Raw genomic sequence first — 24,804 nt, 5'->3', positions numbered from 1 at the left:
AAATTGCTGGCTTACATGAGACTGTCTGGATTCCTGGCCGGGTCCTTGCAGAGCTTGAGCCGCTCATCGATTCCTGTTGCCACCACCTTATCCACTTCTATGCACCGCGGATCCTCGCTCAGGACTCGCTCGATCTCCTGTAGAATCGGTAGCAGGGTCTCATTGTACTTTTGCGTTGCACTTTCATTCGACTTGAACTTATAGTTGGCATACCTAAGGTACCGTCCGCGCAAAAGCAATAGTCAATAAATAAGCGAACCTAGAGTGCAAAATATTATCGATATACTGGCATATAGCCTTGATTCTGCGTGTACCTCTCAAAATCATAGGATTCGTCCTTTGCTGCTATCCTCATGGCTGCCAGGGCAATCTGCGAGGGCTGGTATAGGAAGCACAGATCTGTATAGAGAGAGGTGTCGATCAACTTCAAGGCTACCTCGTACACTTTTTGCAGCTTTTCCATATTGTCCGTAACGGCCTATGGATGGGATATATACATTAGCAAATACACTACCAACGATGTGGATCAAATAATGTTCGCCGCAAGGAATGGGCCCAATAAACGTACCTGCATGTCGTAAAAGAAACCGAGGCAAGGACGATACGGGTGGTGGACTGCAAAATGGAAGCGCAAGTTCTTGCAGACCAAGAACTCGAGATTCAGAATCGGATCTGCTCCGCTCTTGAAGACGCTGGAGAAGTCGTCGATGGTCATGAGGAAGTTCTCAGTCTTCCGCGCCAGGAACATGCACGTTAGCCTAATCGTTGTATAAAGGCAAAGCTGAGTTCATTGCGTGGTTGTCTTGCTCCATCATTTACAGCCTACGCCGAGATAGCATTCTGGACGTTACATGACATCCTTGGGGTGATAATCCATGATAGTGTTTTCCAAGAAGAACCGCTTCATGTAAACGATTGCCGTTGCCTAGAGAGACTCATAGAAAATGAACCGCTTCAGTCCATGCCCATAAGCCCCCGTTGCAATCTCAATCGGCATTTCAGCTGCGTTTCAAAGCACTTCAAATAATGCTGCATACAGCCGTTCCAGTACCGTCACGTAAGATGGGAGCTTCCAGTACCGGAAGATCTGCACGATCCTGCGCTGGTAGAATCCGAGCAAGGCCAATTCCTCCTCCACTGTCAGGAAATTGAGATCCTGAGGCAAATCATCAACTGTCAGCCCTTGTGCAATCCTCTACGGCATCATCAATGGAAAAGCATGGCTGGTAAACATGCTGAAGCAGGTCAATTACGATACGCGATGAAGACTCAGGCTCGTTGATACCTGTTCGCGCTCCTCCCTAATATTTTCTCGGATGATGGCGATAACTTCCTGATTGGCCTTGCTCCTCAGTTCATCCAATGCACTCTGCGTGTATCGCCAATGGTTGTACTGTGTCGATTGTTCATAAAGCTGCTTTAGGGAAACCTCTTTCTTGGCGTCGCTGTTGTCCGTGGTACTGTCAGACCCATTGAGAGCTTCTGTGGCTATAACATCGGCCCCAATGCTGTTGCCATTGGCGTTCTCAGTCGCTGTTGACATTGCAGGTCTTGATAGTATACTACTTTGCTGTGATGCTGGAGGAGGTGTAACGAATGGTCGAGGGACAAACAGTTTGACCTAGTCTGCCTTCAATAAAAAACGGTAAGCCACAAGCCATAGTTCATGAACACGCTTCTAATCGCCCCAGGCCGGTAATGACCAGATCGCTCATCCACCAAGCATGAGCGTCGCAAGGATTACCAGCCGGCTACCAATAGCTGTTCGCCCTAGACCAGTCCTGCAGCCGACAATTGGTTGGACACAGCACGACTCAGGAACGATAGCCCATCAATGGGTCCAACTTCTGCTTCAAATGCGGACGCTATCATGCTCGACTCGCAACGTCTTCCACCACCGGAGTCGACGTCCTCTTGGTCAACGGCACTTGCACTCTCATAACCCAGCAACACGAACCTCAGTATCTAACGGCAGAGAAAAGGTCTCCATCCAGGACCCTTGGCACGTCCCGGTACCGCCGCGATCCCAAGCCTCAGAAAGCACGCATCCAAATGGTCAGCCATCCAGGAGGACCAGTACCCGAACTTCTCGACATGCCACCGCCAAGTCTACAGCCGCTACTACCTCAGCCGAACTCGAGAAGCCAGGCATTATCCCTAATCCATCATCAATGGACCCAAACACGGATTATTGGCGGATATACCAGGACCACCTCAACGACAAGAAAGTTGTTGGTGACGCGGATCGCCTTCGGCTTTGTCAATGGCTCAGCAGCAAGGACATGACCAAGGACGTAGCAGCGAAACTCCACCTTCTCATGATGGAGTTGAAGAAGCGCTCTGTACCCTTCAACACCGACTATTACAATGACCTGATCTACTGCCATATAAAGCGGAAAAAGTACCAGGATGCTCAGGATATCATGGACCTTTTGGCGAAGGAGCCGCGGAGGATGGGTGTGCTCCAGAGGACACTTGCCCTTCGGGTAGCGATGTACATGAAGAGCGAGAACGAGGCTGCGCTTCAAGAGCTTGTCGGACTCCAAGATAATGGACTCGCGCATTACATGGACCAGTTTCTCAAGTGGACCAAGGGACTTCAGCTCTCGAGCGAACAGATCAACCGTGTAAAGGCCATTTTTTACAATACCCAGAACAACACATGTCCACCCAATTCGAGACGGTTTACACATCTTCTTGAGTCCCGATTTAAGATGAAGCGGCCCGAAGAGGCGTTGGCGCTGTTGAACCATACGCTTGACATCGGGTTTCCTGCGGAGGAGTTCACGATCTCATGTGTCGTTTCGGGATTGGTGGAGGCTGGTCTTTGTAAAGAGGCCACACAGATCTATCTTCGGACCACGTATCAGTCAGGAATCGACCCAAGCCTAGTACTCCTCAACTCACTCCTCTCGGCACTCTGTAAGGAACCGAGGCAATTTCTTGCGGCCATGGATTTATGGAATCAGATGCTGCAGGATCCAAAGATCAGACCGGACTCGTATAGCTTCGGGAGCATGATGAACGGCTACTTTGGGGCACATAATCCGGACTCGGCCATGGACCTCTGGACAGTAATGCAGGCGAAACCGCACTCAATCAAACCGACCCCAGTACTCTATAACACCGTGTTGTCCGGGCTGTTCTACAACCATCAACCCGACAGAGCTAAGGTTGTCTACGGGGAGATGACTGCCAGCAGGGAGATTGAGGTGCCATTGGATACCTACAACATCATGATCAAGGGGCTTCTTTCACTGCGAGACCTTGAGGCATTGAGCAAAATCATGGAGAGGATGGCTCAGTCAGGCATACAACCGAACGAAACGACATATAATATTATCACTGACACGATCTTCTCGCAGCGCGATCCAGAGGCGGCCCTCAAGGTCACGGAGGTCATGTCAAGTCGTGGCGTGCCTATGACAGGCGTCACGTATTCAGCCATGATCGCAGGTTTCGTCAGGACTGGTGCGTTTGAGCAGGCTCAAAAGACATATGAGGAGATGCAGCAGGCAGGACATCGGCCCTCGATCCACACGTATGGAGCTATGATGCAGGGCGCATTCATGACCGGCAATGTCCGTCTGGCGGAGGAAATGGCCCATCTTGCAAACACCGAGACCAAGGAGGGCATGTCGCCAGGCGCCTATTCTATCATGATTTCTGGATACTCTAATCTCTTGATGATGGACCAGGCGGAGAAATGGCTGTCGGACATGCAGAGAACATTCGCAGGGACCAAAGGGGGTCAGATTCCATGGAAGGTTTATTATACCCTGCTGAAGAACTGTCTAGAGAATCAGCAATGGACTTCAGCAGAGAGGGTGTTAGACAGCATGAAAGCCTCTGGATTCCACTCAACAGTGCCGAGACTGAACAATCTGATTCAGAGAGTTGAGCGAGGTATTGCGAGTTGTCCAGAGTCCGACCATCTCCAAGCTAGCAACTCTCGATCTCAATGAAGTCATGGAATAAGAGCATTGTACAAAAGCATAATGTTTGATAATCAGTATGGTACAGTTTTTATTGTGAGAAATGCTATGCTGCTGTATATTGCATATATTACCGATGCGCCTCCTCCTCCCCTCCTCTTCTTCCTCCTTCTCCTCCCCCTCTCTTTCCCCCATTGTATGCAACAGGCGCGGGATGGCCAACAGGTTCAATCGTCAGTATCATCGATAGATCCCTCGATTTCGTCCGCCTCCAAGTAGAAGGTGGGATAGACGGACGCCTGTTCCAGGTACGACATGCCATTTGACAGAGTATAGACATAGGCCTGGACCCTCATTCTTTGCATCATTTTTGTGGCGATACTGGGGTCGAAATACACCTGGACCTTGCGACGCCGGTCGATTGGTTGCTGCTCCTCCCTTGGTAGATCAGAGTCCCACTCTGCGAAGGTCACCTTAGCAAGCGCAGGGATATGTATGACCGCCTCCTCTATCTCAGGTCCATTCGATTCGGTCTCATCTGGTTGCGACGTAGGAGCCTCGGATCCACCAAGCAGCATCTTGTCGACCATGGCAACTATTCGTGCCTCTTCTTCTTCCGGCATCACAACTGGCGATTCAGCGCGCGCTGGACTGTCGCCTGTAGCCGCGATCCCGTCAGGCAGATCCACGTTGATGATCTCTAGGTCCAAGAATTCGCGTGGGCTAACCTTGATAGTGTGGATATCCACATCTGGGCCAGTCAAGGACTGCACGATTTTCTCTGCAGTGAGTCTATCCATGCCCATTGTATCGATCAAAACACGCTGATCCTGCCACTCGTTATCCAGGAATCCATACCACTCGCCACCGTACAGGAGCGAGCAGGCCTTGTCGTATCGACTTGGCCATCCATTGCTGATCATCTTGATGAAAGGTAGTTCAATCTGCGCTTGAACGGCCACTGCCAGTGCAGCACGAAGATCTGCCTCATGCTCTGGCACGACATTGCGGATCAAGAAGTAGTTCAGTAAGGCTGCGACGACGAGGGGCGTATCTCTGTAGTACACCATGTCGATCCATCCCGTGTTTTTCAGGAAGTGTTGTGACAAGAATGTGGTTACCACGTTCGAAAAATCGATCTCCTGACCATCCTCAGGCAACTCTACTAGATCAATTCCTGCGTTAAGCGCCTCGAAATCGACTTCGCCATCATCATCAGGACCTCCGGATTTGACCGCTCCTCCTTGGAAGCTCTTGGGGCCGGAGCGAATGCCGCCATAGTCGAGATAAGTGGAAAGGATCTTGGCGCGTTCAGGGCTGAACTTTCGGTTCTTGCGGAATCTGGTCACGGCAATCTCGACTCGTTCGGCAATGGACTTTGACCTGTTGAGCGTCGCGATATGCAAGAGAAAAGGTATAGGTAAAGTCAGTTAGATTAAAAGTTCACAGATCGAAGATTGGTGGCAGGCAATGCTACTGCTGATTAGTGCAATTTGAATAAATCCCGAAATATTATAAACATACATGTCGAAGGGGTCCTCAGGTTCAAGTGCCTCGGCATTCTCAAGAATGTCCTCAAGATCTGGCTTGTTGGCGGCTTTCTTTTTCTTCTTCTTTTTCTTCTTTTTCTGTGGTGGTTCTGCTGCGCGGTTGCCGTCGGTTTGACCATTCGATGAACCTGCTGACGGTGCGGCTAGATCGTGCAGAAGATAAGCAGCAGGGTTCAGACAAAACTGGGGATTTGAATGTGGTAACGACATAGGAATTAAGTCTCACGGCAATGCTACCTTGTGCGCCAGTATCGCTGTCAGTTTCCTCCTCACTCTCCGAGTAATCGCCTTTGCCGTTCAGGGTGTTTCCAATTTCTTGGAACATGCGGGTGATGGTCTCCCGCGCCTGCCTAGGAAAGAAAAAAAAAGAAAACAGGACGGTGAGCACTAAAGGCAAACACAGGACCACTTGGATGCGCCGCTTGAGACTGATTGTGTAGACAATGAGTCTTACTCCTCACTCATCTCGGTGGTTTCCATGGTGAGGTTAAAAGTGAATGGATGGTAGGGATGCGAAAAGAGCGAAGGAATGGAAGGAACGAACAAAAAGGAACGCAAACGAAACAATGGAGTCAGTCCACCCATAGCATTTCCACACTTCCGTACTGAGCACAGGGCGCATTGTTTTTGTCGAACCACAGATCATAACCTGGACAGAGTCGCTCCCGTTTCAGCGCTCTCACAGGCAATTGCAGCTCGTTCATGCGAGCAAATTATTGGGGGCCAGTTCATACCACTGCATAGAGAGGAACAGATCTGGGTTTGATTACGTTTATGTAGGTGAGACGACCATGGATGGACAGCGAGGTAGAAAGAGCGTGTCCGACAGCGATATGAAGGATATTGAAAGCAAGTAACAGAATAAAAGCCGCTATATCTAGACAACCCGCTTGACCTCAAAGAATCGCTTGAGGTACGTGATTTGGAAAACGCAGACAAGGAAAAGAATGCCAGACTGGAAGAGCGACCACCACACAACACGCGAGTTTGTGCTCTCAGCAGCTATTGTGGGAAATGAAGAAGTATCAGCGTTAGCGCAATAGTCCCTGCAGCAGAGGTATGTCGTGATCTTTGGATCAATTGGGTCCTGAATGATGAACGTCAAAAAACGTACTGTTACGATGCGTTCTCTCACGGGCCAAGGTGTACTCCTGCTCGTTCCTGATCTCCTGAATACCGGCAGCCAACTCGCGGATCTCGTTCTCCAAAGGATCAATCTTGTGCGCTATTATCGAGAAATAAGAATGTCAGAACTGTCAGCAAACCGACTATAATAAAAGAAGAGTGACCTTTCAAGACATAGACATAGACATAGACATTGCATACTTGGGTCCTCCTTGTAGGGCTTCATAACCAGAACATTGAATCCAACAGTCTTTTCGGTGACAGTCGAGAATTGATTGCTGAAGCAGTACTCGTGCTTGCCGCTGACCTTGGCCTCATGGTTGTACGTAGCCGAGGCGGACTTAGTCGCATCCTCGACAAGGGTACCATCGGGGTCAGTCATCTATAGTGAGAGGTCGCGTACGAGTACAAGGTCAGTAATGAAAGGCCAAAGGTCAGTATACAGGATTCTAACAGCGTCTTCATTTTGTTTTCGGCCGAGGTCCATAGCCATCTTCTGCAAACCGTCGCATGTGCAACGACGCGGTGGAGGAGCGCGATCGTGTGTTCCCTGTCTAATAGCTTCAAACAGGCAAATCAGCCCCTATCCAGAATGATCATTACCCAGAAATCAATGTCGAGATGACCACCTTCGCCGACTTGGAACGAAACGTGGAGGTTGTCGCCCTTCTCAAGGACCTCAAAGAAGCATCGGCGCTCCTGGGCAGGCACGACCACGTTGAAAGCTGCCACCGACTGGATGGTAACCAGGAGGGTGACGGCGAGGAGCGTGAGTTTGTGGAACATCGTGTTGTTGTTGTTTTTCCTGCCGTGGATATACTATATTGTCTGAATGAGTGGATGCAGGAGTGATCAGGGAAGGAGATGTCGTTGACAGATGACAGCTGAGCGATGATGGCCTCACCCCACGACTATAGCACTATGAAATCTACAATTACGTCACCTAAATCGTAAAAATCGTTGCTATTATCGGCATTTGGGTGTGTGTGACCTGACACACAATAATTAAAGTTCTTTAGCCATCTTGGTAGGGCGTTTCCTTGATGTTGGGGTTGCGGGAGACGATCGTTTCTTGCGAGCACTCGTGCTTCCAGTGGACTTGCTGATTCCATCAACTGCCCCTTGATCGGATGTCGACGGTTCGATCCAGGGATACCTTCCATCTGCTGTTTTGGGCTGCAAGTAGAGAGGTCTTTTCTGCTCCAAAAGGTGCCCTTGGACGATATTGGACATGTTTTGCGCCGCCATAACATCTCTGTGATAATACTTGCCACAGTGGGGGCAGAAGAGCTAGCGTATGGTCACCTGGGCCACAAACTCCTCATAGTTCGGGCATTTTTTTGAAGTATAGTACTCTTCAATACCAACAACAACGTATCCGAGGGAGCGCGCCTATGTATAAAATTAAGAAAAAAATGTTACTCATTTGCGGTCGGTTTTTTGAAGGTGTTATAGATGATAAAAATAAATACTTTGCCTACCAGAGGGATGAAGTAAGACAAAAACGTCCCATGCAGAGATGATAGCCGCTTCGAGCTTCTGAAATCACCCAGGCCCACACCAACGATCTTGAGTAAACTGTTGGCAATGGCCTGGTATTCGATGTGTTTGGCACGCTCCATGTCCCACGTATTTTTCTTGGATCGATTGTTGTTCCCATTGTAAAACTCCATCAGTTGGTCCTCAACTTGTTCCAGTCTTGCGACATAGTTGGTTACACTAGCCTCTGGACCTCGAAGAGGAGGAAGCTGGGACTCGATTTGCTCAATAGACTGTGGTTGGCCCTCAGGAACCACCTTACTCGCTTCCTGGAGCCATCGCCGGTATCGAAATGTGGGCTGCATTACCGCCTTTTGGTTTACGGTAAGATTATGATGAGGCGTCTTGTTGTGGTGCGCCGCTGAAGATGGTGATTGTGTCGAGTCCTGCACTGGCGGTGGTGCCATTGGTGTTGTAGGAGACGCAATGGTGGACGGGGCCTCAAAGGTTGATACAGCACCAAGCACTGGATCCTTGCCTTTGCTTGATTGTGGTAGATGTGCGTAGGCGCCTACTACAAAAGCCTGACCGGCATCGAGGGTGAGTGTCTTGATGTCACGGGGATCGACATCTGGCCAAAGTTGTGCTATGTCCTCCTTGCTTCCAAGGACGTTTCGAATTTCAGTCAGGTGGTCGCCGGTTCCATGGAGTGTCGTAGTCAATCGTCGTGGCAATCGATCTTGAGGAAGCCGTTTCCACTTGACTGACAGAAGCTCTCTGCGCTTAAAACATAATAGCTGTAGATGGAAGCCATCGGTCCGCACTGTCCCTCTTGGGACATACTTCTTGGTGAGATAAGTTTCCGGTCGGAAGTCCTTGCTGTCCAACATATGAAGATCGGTCTCGAGTTCCTCAAGGTTTAGCAACTCGATTGCCCCACGATGCCCTGCTTTTCGCCGCTGGCGATTGGTCAGGCCCTTGAGACCGATATCAGCCAGGAATTTTTTGATGAGAATCCCAGGTTCCATATTGCCTATATGCTCCTGGGCATCTACAATAGAAGTGCAGATGGTACCGACCAGTTCCTGAACTTGAGCTCTCAGAACCCCTCCACGACTGAAAAAGAACCCAACAAGGTTACGCTCCGTAAAACTCACAAACGGTTGCCTTGAATTTGTTATGGGAATGATCCTTCGAGGGTTTGGACTGATTTTGTTAAGGGCAAGGAAGTTCTCAACAGCAGATACTTCCCCTGAATCTCCACATCAACGTCGGAACCCAAGAGACCCTTTTCCTTTCTTGCCATGAGCTACAATCCAAGAGATAGAAGATAATAAGTAAGAATAATTACCTTTGTTTGCTGTTGGCTTGATGCATATTGAACTGACTAGCAGTTTGCAACCCTTACCTTTTTGTACAGATCGCAGGAACCGTTCTTGTACATCTTCTTGAGTTCGACCCTGAGTTGGGTGAAGACGGATGCTACCAGTTCCGATGGTGTAAAGACTGCTTTGTGCTTGCAGCCATTAGATGCCGGTGGTGGTGGTGTGTACAGCTGGAGATGAATGGGTCGATCAATAAATTCATTGACTGTCGAGCCAGTACCAGCATTTCTTGAGCGGTTTCCAGAGTATATGGATGTCAGGAAACTCAACAGGAAAGAGGACTGAGCAGAGCCTCCGCCACCCTTTGGCTTGTCGTCCAAATCGTCCTCGCTGTCCCCATCCCCTCCTCCTCCGTCTCTTCATTCTCCTCATCCTTGACATCATTCATGGATACTCGAGGACAGAACAGATCCATAAATTGACGATCAATGGGTCCTAGTCCATGCTTGTTGATGTAGTCGACAAACTTTCCGATCACTTGCTGGCCTTTCCGCTTTACTCGGGCTGCTTCCTGCATCAGATCTCGGATGCAATGTATGACCTCTTGTTGGAGAACACCATTGTTTGGTACTGCTCGCTTGACGTTCGCGGCCAGAGTACCAACTTTAAGGGACGAGGTGGGATGATGGTAAGCCAAGTGGCGCATGACTGCCAGCTTCCTGGTATTTGCAGTCGAAGTAGCGAGGGTCTTGATCTTGAACTTGGGCTTGGGCTTGACCTTGGGTTTGGCTTTACTGTCCAGGGTTGAGTCTTCAGGAGAGTCGGTCCATTCCTTGTATGGTTTAAACTTATAAACCTTCATCTTGTCTGGCGGTGGGCGCTGGGTTGATCCTGTCCTCATCTTGAAGGAGTATTTTGACGATTTTTTGGGATATTTGCCCTCGCTAATGGTGGGTGTCTCTCTAGTTGCTGAGACGACGTTGAGGAGACAGTTGACTGGTCCTGCACATCTGACTGAAGCTCTTGTGATGGCAATGATCCCAAGTGACCAGAGACACGTTTCAGCACAGCAGGCGACTCCACAGTCTTGAACCTGATCGCCGCATGAGAGTGGTGCAGTCGTATAATGGGCACCTCGGGAGGACTATAAACATCAAAAAAATAAGGCAGAGATGAGATGAAGGAAGGAGTGAATGCAAAGCCATTGCTCAAAAAAAAGACCAAAACAATTTACCTCGTTTGTGAAGGGCCGTTTTCCTTTTGTTGCCTATACAGGGCACAAAGATCCAAAAACCGTCTGTGAAGATCGCCGTAGGCTGGGCTTCCAACAGAGGGGGACTGCTGGTGGCAGGAGTCTGCTTGAGATATACGAAAACTTTGATGGCCACTTCAAATGTCTTTTCCTCGTTGTTACGGACAGCAGCATTCTTGGATGCAACCTTGGGATCGTTCAGATACTCGGCTACTGTACCCAGGGTGTCTAAAAAGAGTGGCAAACAATATTTAGTTAGTTAAAGGTCAAAGTCTAACTCTGTCACACACATCAATATAAAATACCTTTGTCTCGGATGGCTTTGATAACAGAGTAATTGGTAGCTGCACCAAGCGAGTAGATGCTCTTGCCGTAATCGTTGCCAGATACAACTGCAAGGGCTGTGAGTTGGGCCTCTGAGAAGTCGAGAGTGCGACGGACGTCCTTCAGATTGTATACCAAGATCAAGTTCCTGGCGATAGGACGCCATAAGGTTGAGGTACTGGGGTAGGCCATCATGTCGCTATCTGCAGAAACAACAGTGTCGCCTGGTTCGCAGTCCCGAGCGATCGCGACGTCGGCCTCAGTCTCACAGGTCTATACCTTCCATCCCGCTTGGGTCATATACTCCACAAAGGACGCTCGAATGGGCAGGGACCAGTAGAATGTTGATGCCATATTTGTCTTCACATCTGTGAAGTGTCGTTTCCGACTTTTAAATTGCGGTCGATCCTGTCTTGAAGAAAGTCCAAGGCCTCTTTGCAACGGCTTGCCGCCTTCTCTCGGGTCTTCTGTCGAGCCTGTGCGGTGTGTTCTTTCTCTTGCGCCTGGGCTCCATCCACATAGACAATAACAGTATCCTTGGAACCGAACTGCTCAATATCCTTTTCCAGGATCGCATGGGCCTTTTCTACAGAGTTTTGTGTATAGGCGGTACGAATGACCGAGAACCGCGAGAGCAAATCGATCCTCTTGGTGGATGTGGTTGAGGTTGTTGTTGTTCCTGATTGCTGAATGACTGTGGGCTCGTATCCCTTCTTGCAAATGAAGGGGAACCAACCCTTCAAACCCATCCCGTGAAGTCGAGTAGTGCGAGGGAAGAGTCGTGGTCGATTGTGTAGTGTGTTTGCTGGAATGAAGTAATTGAATCAGGGCAGTGAAGAGTTGAAAGAGAAAGAGGGTTGAAAGTGGGAAATCACCAAAGTCTATTGAAGTTTGAAATGCAAAAAGAGGAGTTAAGGTTGATGTACGGCTTTGTCCTAAAAAATAAATTGAATGCGTCCTTTGGACAGAGAACGGTCATTTGGACCTGACCATAAACATTCCCAGAGTTTAGTTTAGGGCTGAAAAGTGAGGAAAGCTAGGAATCATTCCCTTACCTGCTGAGCTGGGAGAAGTCAAGTCACCAGAGAGCAAAGACGTCTGAAATCAATTTAAAAAAATCAAGCTTGTTTTATTCCATTCCTCTCTCACTTTATTCTCTTCTCATGTCCGGTCTCAGAGTCAAGGACATCTTACTCGATCCTAGCGACTTCGATCCCACCACACTATACACGCCAAACGTGATTTCACATGAGAACGAAATTTGGAAAGCGGCATTGTCTGCTGACGATTTTAAGACCTTCTGGCATCGGGAGCGAACCGCGATTCAATTTGTGCATCGCACTGAAGGAGGGTGTAATCACGGTCTCTTGAAGGGTAGCCCTGACAGTCAACTCCCGACTTTTAGACCTGTGGGTTATGGAGGCTCAGTTGGCGCACCAAAACGGAATGATTGGAGCTTTCGTTTCAGTTGCAGAAGGCACAAAAGACCAACAAAATTGACTATCACCCGCGACTCTGTTGGTGCAGCCTGTCCTGTCGAGATCAGGATGACAAAACCAGTCGGTAAAGAGGTAGTGAATGTCTCGTACAAATGGAGGCATTCTCATGACGATTCTGGCTCAGCAAGATCGAGGATTCCTTTGGGCAGAAATGAACGAACTTGGACCGCAAAGCAGGCTCGCAGCGGTATGAAATGGGCAGCAATAAAGGCATTGCTGCGTCCCAACAAAAAGTCAATTATGCATGTAAGAGGCACAGCTGCATTCTGTTACAATATTTTTCATTGTTCTTGGGTTCAAACGTTCAGTGCTGACAACTCTCTTCTTGCCTGAATTGTAGCAAAGATCCCGAAAAATTAAAGGCCCTGCTGCTCCTTTGTACTACATGAAGTACAATGATGTGCGTTCTGCTGTGTACCGCGCAAGGACAAGTGGGTCTCGTAAGTCAATCAACCCCACTACAAGCGTGAAGCTCTAGATGGAGCAAATCGAGAAGGAGGGTGGAAAAGGCCATTTTGTTGATAACGTGTGCGGGATTACAAACAATTACTTTTTTGCTTGGTCCACCGAGTTCCAGTTGGAAGTGAGCTCTTGGTTAAGTTTATGCTTTGTTGAAATTCCTCCGCGCCTTTCTACTAAGGACCAAGCTCTATTATCTTCATGTACCACCCTCAAGGTTATGTCAAGTCACCATGGCATCGTCTGCATGGATTCGACGCACAAGGCCGTCAGATCATTGCTGCCTGATCCAGATAACGAGAAAGTGTTCCCATCTGCATACCTTTTCACTCTCCTTGTCCGAGATCGAGCAGCGAATATTGGCATACCAATTGCCTTCATGGTTTGCAACTCTGAATCAATGTTAGTTGTCCTGTCGTCTCTTGTTTCTACGCCCTGCTTCCCTACTCACCAAACGATTCATCTCTCTCTATTACTTTACTCTCGTTGCTCCTTGACTGTCAGTGCCCTTAACACTTTTTCCTTAGTAATACTCTTAGGACCTGGCTGAAATGGGTCAAGGGAGCACTGTGGCTTGAACGCGTCCAAATTCATGGTAGACTGCTCCCAGACAGAAACAGAGGCGTTACGACAATCATTCAAGACACTGGATATCTATTACTGCTCGTTTCATGTTGCACAGGCATGGGAGCGAAAGACAAAAGAATATCATGGAGCAAGTGCAACGATTCAATAAGGAAAGGAAAAGGGTTGAGTGGCAGCATACTCCTAACACACTGTCATTGTTCTGTTTCTATTCTCATAGGTTGACGTCTGTAATGCTATGCGACTACCTTTGAAAGAGATACGGAATGCCAGAACTGATGCAGAGCGAGTGCAGAAGTGGGATGGTTTCACAAAGGCGTTCCTGAAACGTAAGAAGATGATCAACTACCTGAAAACGTGGATGGTCCCAGAACGAGTGGAGAAATGGGCATTGTACCTTAGAAAGGTACTGTGAGAAAGGCTAAATTGAGTGTTGTTAGGCAAGGCTGACTCCCGTCCAACTTGCACATAACCGTTAACCACTATCCTTATTGTTTTGCAATATAGAATTACCAGCATATCAATACCAACAACCTTGTAGAAAGCTGGCACAAGACGTTGAAGAGGCACCATCTAGGAAGTCAGCGTAATCTGCACCCGGATGATCTTGTGTTTCTGTTGCAGGGAGCAGTGGACGTTGACTTCCAGAAGAGACTTTACCAGATTACAGAGGAATTTGCTGACCCGCCATTGTCAACATACGACGCTAGGAGGAAAAAAGAGGCAATGAGACTGGATCTTAATGTTGCCCTGCTTATGGTTGAGGCACTGATCCAGCACAAAGTAGGTTCTGGCTTGGCTTAATTTGTCAAAAATATCGTGGTGGTTGTGGTTTCATGCTTATGCTTACTTTTTTACCATCCTTTTTTCCAGTTTGTCGTCAAATCCTTTGTTAGAGCTGACGTTTCATACATTGTCCGCCACAACAACGATGTTACCAGCATTGTGTCATGCAGTTGTGCCGATTATTGTCTTCACCTGATCCCTTGCAAGCACATGTACCTGGTTCAGAGGCTCTATAAAAGTGTGAGGGTATCCTATTCCGGTGAGCCTGCGATTGAATCTGCCATTGAACCTGCCGTCGCTCAGGAGCAACATGTCCAGAATATGGATTTTTTCGGACCAGATTTGGAGGCAGGATTAGCGCCATTACTCCGTTTGCAACTCGACCGGAAAAGGGCAGCAGAGCAGGAATTCGAAAGAGTTGCCAGAGAAGTGGCGACCAGACAAGAGTTTGAGGATAATGAGGGTTTATTAATGGGGTTGATGAAGCAAATGGGCGCCGCAGTGGAGGCAAGAAAGAAAAGGAAATGTACACTCGAGTACCTCAAATCTGTTGTGGCGACCACAAAAAACACTTTACTCGAGATTCAAGGCCTGAATGCCTCACAAGCAGGACAGCGGTATCAAAAATAGTCCTCTGGTACGAGTCAAATACAGAAGGCTCAACCGTGATGTTATTTCCAACGTTATTTTCCACCCCACAAGTGACGTGGAAGTTGCCATGGGCATTAGGTTGATTTGAGTAACGTGCATACTTAACCCCGAGCGCGGCCCTCAAGGAACAAGCACTTGAGAAAGAAACGCTTGTCGATGTATGGATGTCCATTAGATTTAATCATAAGCATGTAAATGCAACGCCTGCTCGTGTCCTGAGCCGACAACCGCCAGGCATATCGCATACAAATACGTCTAGGTGGATAGGAGCTTGGAAGTTTCCTCACACAATGGTAGACGATAACGGGAAGGAATAACTATAGAGCTGGATACCGTGCTGCAAGAGATGCGAAGGGGGTTTGATCCATTATATGTCTGAGAAAGAGGGGGCAGCTTGAGCATCCAAGCAATAGTAGTCGGAATATGTTCTGGAATGGGGGTAGGAACGGTAAGGAGACGCTGGCCCCCCAATAAAGAGGAAGGCTGTGATAACGGCGTCTGTTGGTGCCTGCGCTGCATGCTGCAGGCCTAGCACTGAATGTGCAGCCTACATCACGCAATACAATGACATGTGTTGGTTATCTGCAGGCAGCAAAAAGGGCACACTGCAGTAACAAATCCATCGAACAGGACCTGTTGCCTGCATTAGTGCCGCGGGACGAGGAATAGAACCACTCTGCGCGTTGCCCTTGTGCATTGTCCCAGGTAGCTACATGTGTCGAGGAGGAGGAGGGGGGAGGAAAGGGGGGAAGGGATCGAGTACCGCACTCGATGTAAAGTACCCGCGCCTTGACTGCAGTGTATCCCCTGCCCCCCCGCAGTCCTCCCGCAATTAGCAGTATGGGTGTGAGGCGCTGCCATTGCCTGAGCCGGTTTGCTATGGATGCTTTTAGGATTGACAATCATGATCCCGGCTGGGACATACATGTACACTTTTCGGATACAGATTTAAGCGCGAAGCGCGAGAGGGGACTGGAAAAGGGAAAAAAAGCGAGGCAGGGTCTACGCGTGCGTTACAAAGCCTATTCAGTAAATAAAAGTAAAATAAAAGATAAAAAGCGAGGTGGTTACCCGGACTGTATGGCCCTCTTCGATTGGCTGTCGAATGGTTTTCTTTAAGAAACAACTACGCAGGGGAAGGGAGGTGTCTGCGGGGCGGAGCGCAACTATGAGACTCAGATGCATCCTCCTTCGAAAGCAATCGAAAGTGCGTAATCGCTTGCGTTGCCTTGGGACTCCCTCAGATGTGTTCACACTGCAGCCCGCAGCCCGCGGCAGGGTGTATAAAGATGCACAAAGTGCCTCTCACATCCACTGCTGCCACTTGCTTGTTCTTAGACCCTTACACGTCTTTCTTTCTTTTCCTTATATTTACAATAATACACTCTACATCATGGAGAGCTCATCCACGATCGCTCCAAAGCTGCCGTGGTACCGCAGACTGGACCAGAGCAAGACTCTCCTCCTCGCCCTGGTCTCCATGGCACAGGTACGTCTTACCAACAACGTCTCCCTATTTCTTGATAACCTGATCGTGCATGGACCTCATTGCTCAGCGATACAATACGTGTACTCCTTTCGATGCTGCGTAGATGCTCGATATCATCAATGTTGCCAGTGTAACCATCACTTTGCCAGACATCATGAGCCAGGTCGGATACAAAGTCGACCAGCTGCAATGGTAAGAATATACACCGACGCACTCCGCGCAAACGTACAGCCAATATGAACCCGTTTACTAAACCTGCAACTGTTTGTTTCTCTGCTACCCTCTTCTTCCAACTTCAAGGGTCACTTCCGCATATGCTCTGGCTTATGGCGCCTTCCTTCTGATCGGCGGTCGTTTAGGCGACCTGTTTGGTCACCGTCGCATCTACATTGCCGGAGTTACCTGGTTCTCGATCTGGGCCGTCGTCAATGGCTTCGCCAAAGACCCGATCGTTATGTCTGTCGGCCGTGCATTGCAGGGCATGGGCGCCGGATTCACTGTACCAAGTGCATTGGCCATCTTGACTACTACTTATCCTGTGGGACCTGAGCGCACAAAGGCCTTGGCTATCTTTGGTGGCACGGGCGCAGTCGGATCGGTTATTGGGGTTCTCCTCGGCGGTATCTTAGGCTCGACCATTGGTAAGGCACCAGATCCCTTGAACTATGGCTCGAAGGCGCCGGTTAGCCTTTTGCCTGATCCTGTTATTAATTTCATTGCTTGATTTCACCCAACGAAAGGCTGGCGATGGATCTTTTATATCACTGCCATTATTGGGTTCATAATGACCTTCCTGGGTTTCGTTGTCATTCCTGTCGAGCTGAGCCAGTCCAAGGCCACGGATCGTCGCCTCGATATAATTGGCATCCTGTCCTTCACGCTCAGCATTGTCGCCATCATATACTACCTCAGTGAGGGTCCCTCTGCTGGCTGGGGCGTCGCCTCGACCCTAGCGCCCTTTATCGTCGGTCTCGCGCTTTTGGTCGTCTTTATTGTGGTTGAAACTAGGATCAGCTACCCCATCATGCCCTTCCGTATCTGGCGATCGCGTCGTCTGATTGCATCCTGTGTTATCATCATCTGCGTCTCTGCGTCCATGAACGCCATGATCTTTTTCTCGTCCTTGGTCCTCCAGAACGTACTCGGCTACACCGCCCTGAATACTTCTTTCGCTTACATTGTCCATGGTGTCGGTGCTATCGCTGCCATCATTGCACTCACCAGGCTGGTGACTATGGTCAGAACAAAGGTTATTATGATAATCGGCTGGTTCTTCTTGATCGCCTCGGGTGTCCTTTGGGCCCAGATCAAGGTCGACTCTTCGTATTGGTCCATCCCCTTTCCTTCCTTGATCCTGAACTTCTTGGGTATGGCCCCTATCTGGCTCTGCTGCCAGATCAACTCTGTCGCTGATGCCAACGATGAAGACCAGGGCGTTGTCGGCGCTGGTAAGTTATTCACTCGAAAGGATCCTTCATTTGACCCACTCTGCTACCAAGTCTGATCCATCGTATTGACAATCATCGTTTTTTGTCCTCATTTTAGTGTACAATGTCTCCCTTCAACTTGGCGCTCCCATCGGTGTTGCTATCTCCAACATCATCGCCAACGGCCGTAACCCCGCCACTGCTATGGGGGCTGAACTCCTCCCTGGCTACCAAGCTGCGTTTTACACTGTCGCTGTTATCGGAGGCATAGGTCTCGTATTTACTATCCTCTTGGCGGCCAACAGCGATCCCGCCAAGATGTCCGAGCAGCCTGAGTCGTCCATGGAGGACCTCAACATTGAGCGTGGCAGTGAGAATGTGGGTCAGCCGGGCCAGATGGATACCGCCCACAACAGCGAGATCTTCGAGGTCAAGGACGGCAAGAGCCAAATCTTGGATGTCTCTGACGAAAAGACCGTCGCATGATTGCATACGCTTTCCTGTAATATCAGCACATAGGCTAGCTATCACCATTCCTATCCATTGTAACAATATCCACTAATATACAAAGTCGTCCATGACAGCATAAAGATCAAGGATTTTACTATTACGACGGTTAACGCCTATAGAATTGTCGCTTAAAGTTGAAGTGCAGCTGGAGGACTCCGCGATCAAAGACAGATTTGTATCCCCTCTTGTGCGAATGCTCCCATTCACGGTTGACAATCCTGAATGCGATATCCTCATAGGGTGGCCCAGCCTTGAACTTGATTAGTACGGTATCGTTGGTATCGGGCTCCTTGATAATCTCATATGTCGGGGCCTGAGACTTGTCGATGAGATCAGGATAGAATAAATTGAACTTATAACCCTGGACGACCTTTGGTGGCGGGTTGTCGTGGTCGTAATGGGTTTGATTGTATTTGTTCCATTCGTATCCTGTGTGCACACGGTTGAAGAAGCGAGGCTTGCGTGGTCGGTACTTGTCTTGCCACATGTATGTCTATTGGTTGTCATTGACGAATAAAGATGTGAGAAACATGGCATCTCCTTCCACGTCAAAAATGGGTTCAAGGTCCAGGGCGAGTTCAATCGTACCTGTTGTCGCTGTAATGAGGCCTCGACATTAAACACTTCTTCGTTTCCTGCCAATTGCTTGGCTGCCTCCTTGTCGAACAGGATCTTGGATACAAAGTCGTCGTCCGGATGCTGCTCGCCTGTATCCTGGTCGTGACTCTTCTTCTTAGGGTTGAATTGCTTGCTGAGAACCTGTCCACGCTTCTCCAACTAACGAAACGAGAAAAATAAACATCAATATCAATGGACCACTTCGTAATAGAATAGAGACGAAAACCAAGTAAAGTTCACATACAATTTCAGCCCAATCATCCCACTGATCCACAATGGCCAAGTTTTGGTCTTCTCTGGCGAGAGTATCAAAGGGCTCAGGACTCATCGCGCGGTCGTAAGGAACGGCCGATGGGGCGACTCCGTCCATGCCCAGGTCCTCATCCTCCTGTGCATATTCTATATCGTCTTCGTTGATTTCCCTCAGACCTCTCACATCACCCTCCACATCCAAGGTCTGCATCGCCAGGACCGCTGCCAGTTCTGCCTTTTCCTTCTCAGCCTCCTTCAGTTGACGCATCTTCAGTTGCTCCAAGCGCTTTTGGAGAATAAGTTGATGAATCATGTTCAGTTTGGCCTAATATAAATAATTATAGATCGTCAGCACAGTCTGGATAAAAGATCGCATTGATGTCATACAAACAAACGATAGGGTAGCTTTGCTTTACCTTTGCTTTCCAGACGATCAAAGTTTTCAAAAGCGCCTCCCAATAATCGACATCGATTGCGCCGCCACCTGCCAGCTTCCGTTGGATTTGGCCCTGGAGTAACGTGAGCTCTTCATGTGACTTGCCGGCCAATTTGTTAGCAATGTCCTGAGCAATATGGGGCGCAACAACACTCTGTTCTGCACGCGATGAATCCAATTCACTCAGCTTGTCCTCGCAGACGATCAACATTGCCCTCCAGAAATCTGTGGTCTGATCGGCCTTGTCGAGACTGAGGTAAAACTTGATGTCGTGGAGTAACTCTTGAACCTCTTCCAGGCTCAAATTCTACAAAAGCGAACACTGCGTGAGTACATTTGCATGATATTTTTTTTTTGTTCTGGATTGGAAGCTGTCGATGCAATAATAGGACTTACATCAAAAATCGTGTATGGCTCCTCGACATCGATCTCAAGACCGATATCGTCTTCTTCCTCGTCCTCTTCATTTTCCTCTGTATCCTCGGCAATCAGCTTGATGTTCATGGCAAGAATGTCGATCGGCTTTGCTCTGTTGCTCTTGATCCTAATTTCTGCACGTCTCTTAGCCTGCTTCAAGTAGAACTCTTCCTCCTGGGCCTGCCAATCGCCGAGCTGCGCCTGCTCCGAAGCACGTTGAATCCTGACTAATTCCTCCTCCCTTTCTTCTCTCTCACGCTCACGCTCAGCTCTCTTCTTTGTCAGCTTCTCCAATTCGATTCTAGCTTCCTCTCTCCTCGCAATGTCCCTCCTTGCCGACTCTGCTGCACTAATTCCCTTCTTTTTCTCGACCTCACGCTTCTTTGCCCATGTGAATTTCTGAGCCAGATTCACATCATTGAAAGGGTTGTCGGAATTTGAGTAATTAGTCATGGCGACTTCGAGCGCCTTCTTCTGATCTTCTTTTTCCCTTTTCCGCTGCTCTTTCCTGATGGCGCGCTCTTCTGAGGTCTCGCGCGCTTTCTTCTTAGAATCATCATGATCTCGCTTAGATTTTTTCTTGCTTGAAGAAGAATGATGATTCCGCTCTCGATCGTCCTCGCTGTTCGAATCCCGACGGCGTCTGGAACCACTATCGTGGCCTCGATCCCTGTCTCGCGAGCGATCGCTGTGTCGCCTTGAATCTTTGTCCGTACCCCTATCTCTACCTCTCTCCCTAGAGTCTCGTCGCCTGTCTTCCGAGTTGCGATCGCGAGGCTCGTCGCGGTGCGAAGATGATCTCTCGCTCTCTTTGTCTCGGCGTCTGTCGCTATCCTTGTCCCTCCTGCGCTCGTCATCCCTATATCGATCGCGTGAAGAATGGCGATGTGAAGGCGATTTGGACCGGACCCTACTGCTCTCGTGGCGATCGTTCCTCTCCCTGCTACGGCTCCTGCTGGTGCTCGGCATGTTGTTGGTCTGGTTTTTGAACTGAATGGGGGTTGAGTAATGAATGAGTGCTGGTCGTTGTGGGTGATGAACGTTGGCCAAGTGAATCGCCACCCACAGCGCAACGATGACGTTGCATGAGTGCTAATCCGTGACTTTGATCATTAAAATCAAAACATCCTCTTACCCAAAATGGCAGGAGCATTTTTTTTTTTTGTTTGTTTGTTGTTGCACCGACCAGCCTGTCTCCCCTTGCTTCTGTCCATTACACCCACACTCACCATGTCCGAGCAGCAGCACCAGCATCGTTCCAACACAAAGCTCAAGCAACAAAACAAGCCCTTCAAGTCTAAGCACTTGACTAAAAGCAGCTTGAGGGACAAGGCCAAAGGTGTGCTTCGATGTGACGCCACTATAGTATTTGCTTTTGGAAAAGCAACAGCTTTTAACATATCCAAATACACCACTATTCACAAATTACAACAGGCAAGGTCGAACGCGTATCTATCAAGCATCAGTCCACTAGAGGACTCTCAAATAAGACTGATCGCCGTAATTCCGCCAAACTCCTTCAGCAGAAGAAGCGCGAGGAATTGTTCAGGAAGACGAAGATTTTCGATGGAAAGAATGGTACACCAAAGGTCGTCGCTGTGGTTGCACTCTGTGCCGATGTGAGTGCTGATGACGCTGTCGCCAAGCTCTTTGCCAGCGTGGATCAGGTTCCCGCCAACAAGGGGACCGTCCTCATGACGTAGGTTTCGACGGAATCGGACTGGATCACTGATTGAAATACGGCATGAAGACTAATTCGGGATGTCTATGTTGACCAACCTTCTCCTTACAATGATAGTACGGACCGCTTCAGGCAGAAGCTCCAATTTGTCCCGCTTCAGCGCAACTACATTGATATCATGGATGCTGCCAAGGTTGCGGACTTTCTTCTGCTCGTGATGTCTGCTGTAGAGGAAGTTGACAAATTTGGTGAAATGGTGCTCTCTGGCATTCAATCTCAGGGCGTTCCTTCAGTCGTGGCCACCGTCAGTAACCTGGACATCACTCCCTCTAAGAAGCACTCTGATATCAAAAGATCGCTTCTCTCGTTCACCAACCACTTTTTCCCCGAGGAGGCCAAGATTCACGCCCTGGATAATAACGCCGAGACCGTCAATGTCCTCCGCATGATGGCGAATCAGTTGCCAAAGTCGATTACCTGGCGCGATACTCATCCATACATGCTCGCAGAAAAAGTCGCTTTCGAGGAAGACCCTTTGGATCCCACTGTCGGCACACTGAGAGTGACAGGATATACCAGAGGAACCCATTTCCAGGCCAACCGACTTGTGCACCTTCAAAATTTTGGCGATTTCCAGCTGGAGAAGATCACATCTGCTCCCATTACCCATAGGGCAGTTCATGTGAGCAACGGTAACGGTATGGATGCGGAGGGAACAGAGACTTTGTTGGATGCTCCTGTTCCTGGGGAGCAGGACGACTTGGCCGCAGAAAACGAGCCTGATCTGCTTGCAAACGAGCAAACTTGGCCCACCGAGGAAGAGTTGATGGAGGCTGAAGGTATGTCTTTTATTTCCGATCGCTTGTATCTGCATGGTGTGATCTATAAAGGCAGATTAACTCACGCACTCTTTTACCCATGTATCAGAGCGCGTCAAGAACATGGATCCCAATGAAAGACCCGAGCAGTTGTTCAACTCTGCACCTAAAAAAGTCGTCAGACGCGTCCCCAAGGGAACTTCCAACTACCAAGCAGCCTGGATTGTTGACTCTGACCATGAGAGTGACGAAGATATTGAGGATGAAGACGAGGATGAGGATGAGCGTATGGATGACGACGACTTGCCCAGCGCACGGAACGCAGAGGATTCTGAGGAGGAATACGAGGATCTGGAGGTCGAGAACGAGGAGCCCAGCAAGGGTGAGGAGGTTTACGAGGATGAGCTGGATAACGAGGAAGAGGCCCGCCAGTACGCCGATTACCTTGCCAGAGAGAAGGAAAACAGAGATGACATGGAGTTCCCAGATGAGGTCGAGGCACCCATGGATGTCCCCGCTAGCGTTAGGTTCGCGCGCTACCGTGCCCTCGAGTCCTTCAGGACTTCGCCTTGGGACCCCTATGAGAATCTTCCTCTGGACTATGGCCGTATTTTCCAATTTGAGAACCTCCGCCGCACAAAGCACCGCGTGATGAACCAGGCCCTCGAGGATGGCGTCTTGCCCGGCACGCACGTCAATTTGTACATTGCCAAGGTCCCACGGGCTGTCATGGACACATATTCCACCTCGCGCCCCTTCATCGTTTTCGGGCTGTTGCAGTATGAGCACAAGATGGGCGTGATCAATTTTGTGGTAAACCGCAATTCTGAGTACGAGGGCGTCATCAAGGCGAAAGATCCCCTGGTTCTTCACTGCGGATTCAGACGCTTTGTCGTTCGGCCCATTTTTTCACAAAACACCCGCAACGGCAAGGGGACAAATAATGTCCACAAGAGTGAGCGGTTTCTTCAGCATGGGCGTAGCACTGTGGTCACTGTTTATGCACCTATCCAGTTTGGTAGCCTGCCCGTTGTTCTCACTAAGGACTCTGAGGATGTCAACTGTAAGACTTGCAATTCATATGGTGTGTAAGCTGAACTCCAGCTGAAGGACCCTTCTCTAATACCATGGTTCTTTTCTTGTCCTTTAGCCCCAGTTTTGGTTGCCACTGGAACGCTTATGGATGCTGATCCCAGGAGGATTGTCGCCAAAAGAATCATTTTGACAGGGCATCCCTTCAAGGTCCACAAGCGTTCTGCTACCATTCGTTTCATGTTCTTTAACCCTGATGATGTCTGGTACTACAAATCTGTGGAGTTGCGCACCAAGCATGGCCGCACTGGTCATATCAAGGAGTCATTGGGAACGCATGGCTATTTCAAGGCTCAATGGCAAGTTCCTGTACTTTTGAGATTCACTTTCCTTCGTCAAACTGCATTTTCAGTATTACAAAGCTAATTATTCTCTTTTTATACCTCCGTTTTTCAGGGATCAACAAATTTCCATGCAGGATACCATTATGATGTGTTTATGTAAGCTATCGTTTTTTTTTTTTTTTTTTTTTTTGTTCAGAAGAATGACAATGTAGGATGGACCATGGATTCGCCTGATACTAATACTGAAAGTATCCCGCATTGTTTTATCGTGCAACAATAGACAAGAGAATTTATCCCAAGTGGGGCACGACCCTTTGGGTCAACCCAGATGCTGGTTCGAATGGAGCACAGGCTGCCACGATAGAGAGGATGGACATGGATTGAAGACGCGACTCGCTTTAGAAGATATACTTGCATTTTGTAATAAACCCGATACTCATTCATCTAGGAACTTGCCAAAACTGCGGATATACCCTCTCTTTCGTTTATTTCTCGTTTTCTCTACTTTAAAACATTAATCCGTCCATTCATCTACGCAGCCATGTCGACCACAGGATCCACAAAAAGAAAGTGCAGCGACTTCAAGTGGTTATGACGCAGTTGGGGGAGCTCCACGATCCTTGATCGAAACAGGCCATAGCCTGTCTTCTTTGGCTGAATGTCCACGAGGTCTGTCCTGGACGCCGTACTGGGCGAATGATGTGTTTCTGGCAGTCCTTGCGCGCCTGAAGCCGGGCAGTAGGAAGACGCATGTCTATCGATATACCCCTGCTTGGAAGAAGAAGGAGGCGAAATCTGGTTTTCCCCTCC

At 48.9% G+C, this 24,804-nt stretch overlaps 12 protein-coding genes across 12 annotated transcripts; 6 read left to right on the top strand and 6 right to left on the bottom strand.

Annotated features, from left to right (window-relative positions):
* Positions 1–11: 11 nt before the first annotated feature.
* Positions 12–1,543, bottom strand: BC939DRAFT_478636 (cyclin-like protein; the record flags this gene model as incomplete). The annotated part of the gene is made up of 6 exons (XM_051558781.1): positions 12–213; positions 315–478; positions 569–758; positions 852–925; positions 1,052–1,195; positions 1,286–1,543. 6 exons carry the CDS (start codon positions 1,541–1,543, stop codon positions 12–14), a joined length of 1,032 nt encoding a protein of 343 aa, XP_051410548.1.
* An 83-nt stretch (positions 1,544–1,626) lies between these two features.
* Positions 1,627–3,994, top strand: BC939DRAFT_456842 (uncharacterized protein). Its single transcript, XM_051556392.1, has one exon. The coding sequence runs from the start codon at positions 1,725–1,727 to the stop codon at positions 3,963–3,965; it is 2,241 nt and encodes a 746-aa protein (XP_051410547.1). The 5' UTR covers positions 1,627–1,724; the 3' UTR covers positions 3,966–3,994.
* A 15-nt stretch (positions 3,995–4,009) lies between these two features.
* On the bottom strand, positions 4,010–5,961 carry BC939DRAFT_456841 (Argonaute siRNA chaperone complex subunit Arb1-domain-containing protein). Its single transcript, XM_051556391.1, has 2 exons — positions 5,460–5,961; positions 4,010–5,318 (listed from the first exon to the last, which is right to left on the bottom strand). Exons 1-2 carry the CDS (start codon positions 5,693–5,695, stop codon positions 4,163–4,165), a joined length of 1,392 nt encoding a protein of 463 aa, XP_051410546.1. The 5' UTR covers positions 5,696–5,961; the 3' UTR covers positions 4,010–4,162.
* A 188-nt stretch (positions 5,962–6,149) lies between these two features.
* On the bottom strand, positions 6,150–7,537 carry BC939DRAFT_456838 (supernatant protein factor C-terminal domain-containing protein). Its single transcript, XM_051556390.1, has 4 exons — positions 7,214–7,537; positions 6,812–6,992; positions 6,600–6,710; positions 6,150–6,487 (listed from the first exon to the last, which is right to left on the bottom strand). The coding sequence occupies exons 1-4, from the start codon at positions 7,394–7,396 to the stop codon at positions 6,363–6,365; spliced, it is 600 nt and encodes a 199-aa protein (XP_051410545.1). The 5' UTR covers positions 7,397–7,537; the 3' UTR covers positions 6,150–6,362.
* Positions 7,520–8,805, bottom strand: BC939DRAFT_456836 (uncharacterized protein; the record flags this gene model as incomplete). The annotated part of the gene is made up of 2 exons (XM_051556389.1): positions 8,169–8,805; positions 7,520–8,003 (listed from the first exon to the last, which is right to left on the bottom strand). Coding segments are annotated over exons 1-2 (474 nt in total), but the record flags the coding sequence as incomplete, so codon positions are not given.
* A 1,076-nt stretch (positions 8,806–9,881) lies between these two features.
* On the bottom strand, positions 9,882–12,067 carry BC939DRAFT_456829 (uncharacterized protein). Its single transcript, XM_051556388.1, is given in 8 exon segments — positions 9,882–10,315; positions 10,335–10,558; positions 10,649–10,730; positions 10,754–10,894; positions 10,972–11,254; positions 11,270–11,350; positions 11,380–11,871; positions 12,046–12,067. The coding sequence occupies 7 exon segments, from the start codon at positions 11,737–11,739 to the stop codon at positions 10,263–10,265; spliced, it is 1,224 nt and encodes a 407-aa protein (XP_051410543.1). The 5' UTR covers positions 11,740–11,871; positions 12,046–12,067; the 3' UTR covers positions 9,882–10,262.
* Positions 12,068–12,071: 4 nt separating this feature from the next.
* Positions 12,072–13,108, top strand: BC939DRAFT_456824 (uncharacterized protein). Its single transcript, XM_051556387.1, has 3 exons — positions 12,072–12,705; positions 12,819–12,899; positions 13,040–13,108. The coding sequence occupies exons 1-2, from the start codon at positions 12,154–12,156 to the stop codon at positions 12,876–12,878; spliced, it is 612 nt and encodes a 203-aa protein (XP_051410542.1). The 5' UTR covers positions 12,072–12,153; the 3' UTR covers positions 12,879–12,899; positions 13,040–13,108.
* A 405-nt stretch (positions 13,109–13,513) lies between these two features.
* On the top strand, positions 13,514–14,069 carry BC939DRAFT_456816 (uncharacterized protein). The gene is made up of 3 exons (XM_051556386.1): positions 13,514–13,663; positions 13,754–13,954; positions 14,047–14,069. Exons 1-2 carry the CDS (start codon positions 13,541–13,543, stop codon positions 13,946–13,948), a joined length of 318 nt encoding a protein of 105 aa, XP_051410541.1. The 5' UTR covers positions 13,514–13,540; the 3' UTR covers positions 13,949–13,954; positions 14,047–14,069.
* On the top strand, positions 14,043–15,249 carry BC939DRAFT_216583 (uncharacterized protein). Its single transcript, XM_051550741.1, has 3 exons — positions 14,043–14,119; positions 14,244–14,316; positions 14,407–15,249. The coding sequence occupies exons 2-3, from the start codon at positions 14,260–14,262 to the stop codon at positions 14,947–14,949; spliced, it is 600 nt and encodes a 199-aa protein (XP_051410540.1). The 5' UTR covers positions 14,043–14,119; positions 14,244–14,259; the 3' UTR covers positions 14,950–15,249.
* A 1,044-nt stretch (positions 15,250–16,293) lies between these two features.
* Positions 16,294–18,496, top strand: BC939DRAFT_456798 (major facilitator superfamily domain-containing protein). Its single transcript, XM_051556385.1, has 5 exons — positions 16,294–16,459; positions 16,563–16,651; positions 16,760–17,100; positions 17,200–17,907; positions 18,005–18,496. The coding sequence occupies exons 1-5, from the start codon at positions 16,364–16,366 to the stop codon at positions 18,370–18,372; spliced, it is 1,602 nt and encodes a 533-aa protein (XP_051410539.1). The 5' UTR covers positions 16,294–16,363; the 3' UTR covers positions 18,373–18,496.
* A 6-nt stretch (positions 18,497–18,502) lies between these two features.
* BC939DRAFT_478629 (mid region of cactin-domain-containing protein) lies at positions 18,503–20,572 on the bottom strand (the record flags this gene model as incomplete). Its single annotated transcript, XM_051558780.1, has 5 exons — positions 18,503–18,889; positions 18,985–19,173; positions 19,259–19,591; positions 19,683–20,009; positions 20,099–20,572. 5 exons carry the CDS (start codon positions 20,570–20,572, stop codon positions 18,503–18,505), a joined length of 1,710 nt encoding a protein of 569 aa, XP_051410538.1.
* A 728-nt stretch (positions 20,573–21,300) lies between these two features.
* On the top strand, positions 21,301–24,451 carry BC939DRAFT_456796 (uncharacterized protein). Its single transcript, XM_051556384.1, has 7 exons — positions 21,301–21,458; positions 21,554–21,818; positions 21,918–22,639; positions 22,728–23,681; positions 23,769–24,009; positions 24,107–24,150; positions 24,275–24,451. Exons 1-7 carry the CDS (start codon positions 21,350–21,352, stop codon positions 24,376–24,378), a joined length of 2,439 nt encoding a protein of 812 aa, XP_051410537.1. The 5' UTR covers positions 21,301–21,349; the 3' UTR covers positions 24,379–24,451.
* The last annotated feature ends 353 nt before the right edge of the window (positions 24,452–24,804 follow it).

Source organism: Gamsiella multidivaricata (genome assembly GCF_025024155.1).
Source record: "Gamsiella multidivaricata strain RSA 2152 chromosome Unknown BC939scaffold_48, whole genome shotgun sequence".
NCBI lineage: Eukaryota > Fungi > Mortierellomycota > Mortierellomycetes > Mortierellales > Mortierellaceae > Gamsiella > Gamsiella multidivaricata.
This window is presented reverse-complemented; position numbering and strand designations above follow the sequence as displayed.

Coding starts and splice junctions, on each gene's coding strand:
- BC939DRAFT_456816 (XM_051556386.1), top strand. CDS start 13,541: ATGGTAGACTGCTCCCAGACAGAAACAGAGGCGTTACGACAATCATTC. Junction 13,664..13,753: donor AGACAAAAGAATATCATGGA/GCAAGTGCAACG, acceptor CTATTCTCATAG/GTTGACGTCTGTAATGCTAT.
- BC939DRAFT_456841 (XM_051556391.1), bottom strand. CDS start 5,695: ATGTCGTTACCACATTCAAATCCCCAGTTTTGTCTGAACCCTGCTGCT. Junction 5,319..5,459: donor CCTGAGGACCCCTTCGACAT/GTATGTTTATAA, acceptor GACGCTCAACAG/GTCAAAGTCCATTGCCGAAC.
- BC939DRAFT_456824 (XM_051556387.1), top strand. CDS start 12,154: ATGTCCGGTCTCAGAGTCAAGGACATCTTACTCGATCCTAGCGACTTC. Junction 12,706..12,818: donor GGGCAGCAATAAAGGCATTG/CTGCGTCCCAAC, acceptor CTCTCTTCTTGC/CTGAATTGTAGCAAAGATCC.
- BC939DRAFT_456838 (XM_051556390.1), bottom strand. CDS start 7,396: ATGTTCCACAAACTCACGCTCCTCGCCGTCACCCTCCTGGTTACCATC. Junction 6,711..6,811: donor GCCCTACAAGGAGGACCCAA/GTATGCAATGTC, acceptor TCTCGATAATAG/CGCACAAGATTGATCCTTTG. Junction 6,488..6,599: donor TGAGAGAACGCATCGTAACA/GTACGTTTTTTG, acceptor TTCCCACAATAG/CTGCTGAGAGCACAAACTCG.
- BC939DRAFT_456798 (XM_051556385.1), top strand. CDS start 16,364: ATGGAGAGCTCATCCACGATCGCTCCAAAGCTGCCGTGGTACCGCAGA. Junction 16,460..16,562: donor CCCTGGTCTCCATGGCACAG/GTACGTCTTACC, acceptor GATGCTGCGTAG/ATGCTCGATATCATCAATGT. Junction 17,908..18,004: donor CCAGGGCGTTGTCGGCGCTG/GTAAGTTATTCA, acceptor TCCTCATTTTAG/TGTACAATGTCTCCCTTCAA.
- BC939DRAFT_456796 (XM_051556384.1), top strand. CDS start 21,350: ATGTCCGAGCAGCAGCACCAGCATCGTTCCAACACAAAGCTCAAGCAA. Junction 22,640..22,727: donor AGAGTTGATGGAGGCTGAAG/GTATGTCTTTTA, acceptor CCCATGTATCAG/AGCGCGTCAAGAACATGGAT. Junction 24,151..24,274: donor TACCATTATGATGTGTTTAT/GTAAGCTATCGT, acceptor GTGCAACAATAG/ACAAGAGAATTTATCCCAAG.
- BC939DRAFT_456842 (XM_051556392.1), top strand. CDS start 1,725: ATGAGCGTCGCAAGGATTACCAGCCGGCTACCAATAGCTGTTCGCCCT.
- BC939DRAFT_456829 (XM_051556388.1), bottom strand. CDS start 11,739: ATGGGTTTGAAGGGTTGGTTCCCCTTCATTTGCAAGAAGGGATACGAG. Junction 10,895..10,971: donor CAAAGCCATCCGAGACAAAG/GTATTTTATATT, acceptor CACTCTTTTTAG/ACACCCTGGGTACAGTAGCC. Junction 10,559..10,648: donor AACGGCCCTTCACAAACGAG/GTAAATTGTTTT, acceptor TGATGTTTATAG/TCCTCCCGAGGTGCCCATTA.
- BC939DRAFT_216583 (XM_051550741.1), top strand. CDS start 14,260: ATGAGACTGGATCTTAATGTTGCCCTGCTTATGGTTGAGGCACTGATC. Junction 14,317..14,406: donor AGGCACTGATCCAGCACAAA/GTAGGTTCTGGC, acceptor CCTTTTTTCCAG/TTTGTCGTCAAATCCTTTGT.